The 7,546-nt window shown below is 40.2% G+C and overlaps 1 protein-coding gene across 2 annotated transcripts; it reads right to left on the bottom strand.

Moving 5' to 3' along the window:
• On the bottom strand, positions 1-4,556 carry LOC103715162 (protein DETOXIFICATION 12-like). 2 transcript variants are annotated; one of them, XM_008802701.4, is made up of 7 exons: positions 4,198-4,556; positions 2,630-3,174; positions 2,447-2,533; positions 2,318-2,374; positions 1,978-2,216; positions 675-880; positions 1-365 (listed from the first exon to the last, which is right to left on the bottom strand). In XM_008802701.4, exons 1-7 carry the CDS (start codon positions 4,486-4,488, stop codon positions 303-305), a joined length of 1,488 nt encoding a protein of 495 aa, XP_008800923.2. In that variant the 5' UTR covers positions 4,489-4,556; the 3' UTR covers positions 1-302. The 2 variants fall into 2 exon arrangements, with proteins under 2 accessions (XP_008800923.2, XP_026663518.2); XM_026807717.2 differs by lacking the exon at positions 4,198-4,556 and adding an exon at positions 3,516-4,078.
• Positions 4,557-7,546: the final 2,990 nt, after the last annotated feature.

The raw sequence follows: 7,546 nt of genomic DNA on the forward strand, positions 1-7,546 counted from the left end.
TTTCTACCAAGCAAAAAATGGCAATTTCCATTTCATCTATTTCATTACATTGATTTCACAATTTTGGTTCACTCGGGAAAACTCGTATCAATACCAATGTCAACCCTTGTTCAAATACATAACAGACCCGATACGAACCTCGATTCATACAAGATCCCGCAGAAGCCAAAATGCAACTTGCTACAGCATCATCTGTGCAAGACTCATCGCTTCCCGACCAAATTAAGTGTTACAATTCTTAAAAAATAAAAAACTAATCGTGGACAAGCCAAAATCAGAAGGATAAGGACTAATTTGCTGGCTCATCTCAGACCATCCTCCAATGGTAATCTTTCTTCAAATAATCGCTTCCTTGCCATGTTTACCTGCAAGGTTAATTGACACCAGAAAAAGAAATCACTAAATGTTTCATGACTCTTCATTAACACCAGCCCTGCAAGCACACTGACTGTAGAATAGAACAATATAGCTAATAGGATAATCTACTCTACCAATACAAATTGAAAAGTTTCTTACATCTTCACCTAATCACTGTCACAACCGATTTTAGAAATGCTTTTACTTCTTGTAGTTTGATTTTACCATGGCATAGCACAATAAAATTTTAGATACTTTGTCGCTTCAATAATTCATCCATATAACAGAGGCCAGGTTTGGTGAAGGGAATAACACACCTGTTGCTGCCAATTTGTGAAGCCTGTTATTAGAGAGAGAAGAATTGACTGCGTCGTAGCCCCACACAATATACCAATCCAAAGTCCCTTTCCTCCTATGTGCAATGGAAAACCCAAAGTCACAGCTACTGGAATTCCAATGAGATAAAAAGACCCGAGGTTGACATAAGCACCTATGTGCTGCCATCCGCATCCTCTTGCAATACCTGACAAATCAGAAGATGACCACATAGTGGTTAAGTGTAAAGACTTTCTATGAAGAAGGAGCTATCAAATACGAAGTTGAACAATTTGTTTCTCCAAGAAGGTAATTTGTATTGTCTGCATTGATCACATTTTCCCTATAATCTGTACTCTGGATTAGAATCATCTTACATCATAATAGATCACCACTATTGCTAAGACAACAGAAGCAGTTTCATAGAGCTAGTCAAAGACATAGCATCAAGATTTTGTTCTAATCAGTCCATAAAATTTGACGATTCAAAATTAAGATTTTCATCAGATATATTTCCAATCCTACATTATATTCATTAACTATGCGAGTTCTCCGAGTATTGATATTCCTAAACAGAAGGATCTGATACTGGATCCAAGCATAAGTCATGGCTTATGTCCAAATTTTAGAAATTTTGAAATTTTATGCATCCTAAAGCTGATATTTTCAGGTTCCTGAGAAAAGAAATTGCAGGTATATACCTATGATATTAGATTTATCTAGCAAATTACCTATTAGATTTGTTTCAAATAGGAGCTTTTGAATTCAGATATTTTTGCTAAGCTCCGAACATGCCTGGTAAAAGACTTTCAACATGATGTATAATCTCACTCACAGTATATCTGCTTATCTTCAATATATCTACCATAATATTCACATGACTACAATATCACTATTTGTTAACTTTCTTATAATCATATCCAATACATAAGAAATTTAGAGAACAGGCTCATGAAAAAAAAGAAAGAAAGAAAGAATGACTTTTTAGTATTGCATAGACCATTCTTTTAATACAATAGAATGAACTCTTGCCTCAAATCCATGATAATCAATATTTCCTCATTTTACCACACAAGTTGCTGGACATCCTAAACAGCTTCATCACGTAGAGGTACAAAAATTTTGATTTTACTAATATGTCAATATTGATTGGAAAGTTAATTTGTAAGAGAAACATAAAAGTAACCATAGAAGGCTCCAGAAAAACATTTCAACAATTTTCATGCTAATGATAATAGCTTGGATTGAGTAATGGTGCCACTGCAACTTTAATCAAAAGTCAGAGAGAAGGAAGGAATAGATTACCTGAGAGGACCCCTTGTAGGCTATCCATTATTACAGAGACACAAACCAGAGGAACCATTTCCCTGACATAACTAATGACCTCCTCCTCATTGCTGTAGGCATAACCCAAGATGCGACGCAAGGCAAAAACGGTCCCACTCACAAGAATGGCCTCCGTAACTGCAAGAAACATCACAACCCGTACTGCTAACCGAGCTCTTTGTGGATTCCCAGCTCCTAATTCGTTTGACACCCGGGTACTATTCACAGGAAAAGAAAAAAATGGACGTCTTATCAATTATGCATGAAGACATATAAAAAGATAAAATAATAACAATAAGCATGCGAGTTTTGAGCTTACCTAGCAGCAGCACCAAGTCCATATGGAATGGTGTAGAGCATTGAGATACTAGTAAGACTGTCCACAAAGATAAAGTGAGTATAAGAGTAATGCCTTAATATAGATCACTCAGCTCAAATTGTTCCTTACCAAATAGAAAGCACTGAAGTTTCGAGCTCTGGATTGGGAAAAAGCCCAGAAAGTAAGACAAGAAGCTCATAGGACCACCACTCAAGACTGAAATCAATACCAGCATAATATCCATTACTCCACAAATTCAATAGAAAAATGAAGAGCGTAAGATAATTTTAAACATATCATGTTGATAATTACCATATCATTACGGCAGATGGAAGGGCTAACTTTAAGAACTCATTGATCCCTCTGAAACATTCTTTTGAGATTGGTGAGCGAGTACTTTTGCAAGATGCTGAATACTTGATATACAGCACAAGCATGAAGACGTTCAACCAATATGATATGCTTATAGATAGAGCAGCACCAACATTGCCCAAACCAGATTTAAAAACCATAACCCAGCACAGAGGAATGTGAAGGCATAATGTTGTCATGGAGCTTAGGAGCATAGGAAGAATTAGGCTTTGAGATTGAAGGAACTTCATAAGAGCTTGAGCAGTGGCGTAGGCAAACAGGCTAGGGATCATCCAGACAGCATACTTCCCTGCCTCTAGTGAGATCAGAGGGTCTTGACCTGTGAACAAGAGGATCTTTTCCATTGAGGCCCATATGAGAGAGATGGGAATACAAACCACAACAAGAGATAGAATGGCTCTGTAGGTGTGTATTGCAAGCTTGTGGTACTGTTGTGCCCCATAGGCTTGCCCGCATAATGTTTCCAGTCCACTTGCCATTCCTAGCTGTTTATCATGTGAATCATGTCAATTAATTAGCTCAAAGATGATGATGTTAGAAAACCTATTACAATAAAAATTACGGGTTGTAAATGGCCTAAACCTATTACAAACTAATAACTGATTTTGTAGTTATAACTTTCTTTCATTTTGTAATTTTTTTTTATTTTAGTTGATTAAGGCTAAATAATTTAGAATGAATTATGTGTGACAAGAAAGTCCTTAGCTATTTATCAAACGAAATAGTCATAATCCCCAGACTGCAATTTGTAGAATAACTAGAACTCAGTTAAATCAACTATTTTCTCAACCGAAAAAAACAGTAAGATGGAGAGCCGATCTCTCACCCAAGTTCTTGTCATCTTAGCTCAAAACTCATTTGAATACTCCTATCAATTGTCACCCATCTAATGTAGCAACGAAGAACTGGTGCAATATGGGGAGGTAGACGCTCATCATGCGCGTTTGGACCACTCCCAAAAGCACCACATCAACACGCCTCGCACCATGACAGATCAAAAGAATGCCAATTCAAAAACATGTCCTGTCGACTCGGTTATCCACAAGAATCACAACACTTGGTGGTGGTCACTCAATGAGCCTTTGAAGTAATCCTTTCCAACGACCAAGGCAGGGAATCATTGCTTGTCGTTTAGAGAGAGAGAACAACTAAAGTCGCAGGCAAGCATTAGAAGCCAACCACGTGGGCCGACGGCCTGTGAGTCTGCCAATTTTTCTTGGAACTTACCAAATCATGTTGGAAACAGGATACACTTCACTTCCAGGGAGTAGTTTAGCCTGTTCACTATCTTAACCCAAAGTAATAAAAAAAAGCCATGGGTTTCGAGTTAAAAAAATATGGCAATACGTGATCGGCGGCGGGCCTCGTTTGAGAACTTCTCTACCGCCCGTCCCCGTCGCCGCCGTCGCCCGCGCCCAGCCACACCCTGGGTCCAATCCCGGACCCCCTCAATCCCAAGTGTTTGGAAAGAGAATGGAGAAGAGAAAGGAAGTAGAAAACGAACTTACGAGGAGGCTGAAGCCGGTGACGCCGGTTAGGGAGGTGGCGATGGCGGAGCTGGAGAGGGCGAGCTCGCCGAGGTGGCCGACCATCATGCTGGAGATCACCTGGACCAAGTACTGGGATAGCGTCACGGCCACCATGGGCGCCGCCACGTACCCCATCCTCCTCCCCTCCTCCTTAAATTCACTGCCCCATCTCGTCACCGCCCCCACCCACCCTCTTCTCTCCCTCTCCTCCTCCTCCTGCTCCTCCTCCTCCTTCTCTCTTCTCTCCTTCGATAGCAAACCTTCTTCCATCCTCTCTCTCCCTCTATTTCTCTCTCTCCCTCTATATTGAAGAGACGTAGAAAGGGATCGCGCCTCTTCGTCGTCCGTCCAGGGGCGCTTGCTTATTATAGTAGGGTCCCGAAGGGAAATTTTTATATACATCATTTTTACCAATTGATGGACGGTCAGGATGGAGGTCGTGTATTCGGGTGAGATGCCCGCCGATTTGTGGTATATCATGCAAATCCTGCGCGCGGCCCCAGCTTTTTCGACGCGTGGGATGCCGATCACAACTCTAAAGATGCCCTAACTCCGTTAGGAGTCCGTTTAAAAATTAAACAAAAAAAATTGTACCAAAAGAAAATTAAACAAAAAAAGATTGTGCCACAAGAAAATTAAACAAAAAAGATCAGAATAATAATTAAAAAAAATGGCTCTCTTTGCACCCTGTCCTCTTATTCCGCTGTGAAGATTTTTCTATCTTCTTTCTCATTGCCGCCGCCGTCCTCTGTTGTTCAACTCTCGGTGCCTAGTCGTCATCCTGCTCTGCTGACATTTGTTACTACTTCGACTTCAAAGAACCCACGAGACTTCTGGGGCCGATGAGATTGGAGCCTCTACTCATATCCATGCAGAAGTGGCTTGTCCAGCCTAACCGAAATAAGAGATTTTTTTTTGGGGGGATCGATTGAATGACTCTATGTGATACCACTAGAAAAGCTCAACAATCTTGATCGGCTCCGGTCCTATGGTGGCGGAGAATCTGAATTGAGCAAAACCCGATTGCCAGAGGAGTGAGTTTTCCCCTTTTTTTTTTCCTTTGTGTTTTATTTTTATTTATTTATTTGTTTTGAGAGAGACCCTTAACGGGGTGCACCGTTTAAGGGCCCTTTACGATTGGTGATCAGCTACGGTGCACAAGATCTAGGGTGCGCGGCCGAATACACTTCCCGTGGACTCCCATCGTGACAGCAACATCCACGGCAGACGAATTTGACGAAGTCCATATGAAGTAGTCTAATTAATCCGTCGTCAAGATCAGCTGATTTGGAGATCCAAGGGTTCAGAATGAGTTTCTTTGGATGCAAGTCGGAGTATCGACGGTTGCAGTCAAATTTTTCGGCGGTAAGTTCTGGCCACGCAATAGGGAGCAAGGATATGATATAATATGCTTTTTTTTTCGCTAAAGATATGATATGCTTTTGTTTTCTTTTTTTGTTTCGGAGGTGGAAGTGGGATGGAAATGCGATCGGTATCTATGAGGTCGGGAAGGAAGTAGGTAGAAGACAAAATGGCGCTGACTTTGAAGTCCTTTTCCCCCGGGGCTTGGCACTAGCCTCTGTCGATTCTAAAGGCTACGAAGGACAACGTCATGGGATGGGAACATCCCACTAAGGATCCTAGTCGGCCAGCCACCTGAATGGACTGCAATTTTATATTTAATCATTATTTATTGAAACTATTAGTTTCAAATATCGATTGTAATGATCGTGCATTGCTCATTTTCCTCTCTATATACATAGTATATTTATTTTTTTTGGTAAGTACATGGTATAATTATTAAAAACTTAAATTGTGTTAGAAAGGAAAAATAACTTAAACTATATGCAAAGAATAACATCAAATATTAACTTTGTATGCATTAAACATAGGTCGGGAAGGGAGGCCAACATCTGTATGTAAGGGTGTGTTTGTGTACGTATACAGATATATTACTTAACATGAAAAACTCATTTAGTTTATAGAAAAATAAGGGAAAAAAATTGTGGTTAACAAAAAAAAAGGGAAAAAAAGACATCTTGTTACGAAAAATAGTATTTTCATGATAATAAAATTTTATATTTTAGAAAAAATATTATAATTAATATGGAAAAGCTACTTTTCCATCCGCTAGAAATTGAGATACCTTTTTTCAAAACTATTCTTAAGTCATCAAAATTTATGGATAACATCTTTTCAAAAAAAAATGTACCATTTTTTCATGATCAACTAAACATACCAAAACTATTTTTTCAGATATCATATCTTCAAAAATCAACTTTTCAAAAAAAAATATTTTAATAAAAAAAAATTCATTCCGCTAACCAAACGAATCCGAAAAGTCAGAATGCCTCACCTGTAGAATTCTATTAGCAACATATCGGCTTTCCACAAAATCTACTGGGAAAACAATCCATTATGAAATGAAAGGTGACTACGAATAGGGATAAAAGCAATAATTATTATGATCATAGAATCCAACGAGAAAGGTGAGGCAAGAGAGCGATAAATTGTCAACGAGCACGAGCAAGCTGAAACCATGTAGATAATGGACCATATTGGCAAAGATAGCCGCTTCCAAGATGCCCTTAACATCCTTGACCTGGGCGAAGATGGGATCTAGGGCGCTGGTACAAATATCTATAGATTTTATCTTGTATTACTGTATCATCATATAATGAGCCACTCAATCAAGCTGATAATATTGTCAACAACTAATATCTTTGCAGTCTCTTCCCATAGCTTGCAAAAGGAACCCACTTTTTAAAATAGTACATACAATATATTATTAAAACAGCAAGAACACCTAGGGCTGTTAATGAGCCGAGTTGCTCGGACTCGGCTCGGGCTCGGCTTGGTAAAAGCCCGGCTCAGGCTCGGCTCGTTAGTCAAACGAGCCCGAGCCCGAGCCCAATATGAGGCTCGTTTACACCCAAGCCCGAGCCCGAGCTCGAGCCCGAGCAGTTCATAAGCCCAAACGAGCTCTAGTCTCTCACTGAAAAATTTTATTTCAGCACCATAATTCATAAAAATCTGACCACATAGAGAAAAATAGCCTGTTATCGAGCCCGAGCCCGAGCCCGATTACGAGCCCGAGCCCAAGCCCGAACCCGAGCTCGGGCTCGTTCTGGAGCTCGTAATTGAAACGAGCTTTACGAGCTCAAGCTCGAGCCTTTGCTTTGCCAAGCAAGCCCGAGCTTGAGCCCAATACAGAGCTCGTTACCGAGCCCGAGCCCGAGCTTCTGTGAAACGAGCCGAGCCGAGCTCTCCCAGGCTCGGGCTCGGCTCGGCTCATTAGCAGTCCTAAGAACACCTTAGTTTTAAGTAA

Source organism: Phoenix dactylifera, chromosome 11 (genome assembly GCF_009389715.1).
Source record: "Phoenix dactylifera cultivar Barhee BC4 chromosome 11, palm_55x_up_171113_PBpolish2nd_filt_p, whole genome shotgun sequence".
Classification (NCBI taxonomy): domain Eukaryota; kingdom Viridiplantae; phylum Streptophyta; class Magnoliopsida; order Arecales; family Arecaceae; genus Phoenix; species Phoenix dactylifera.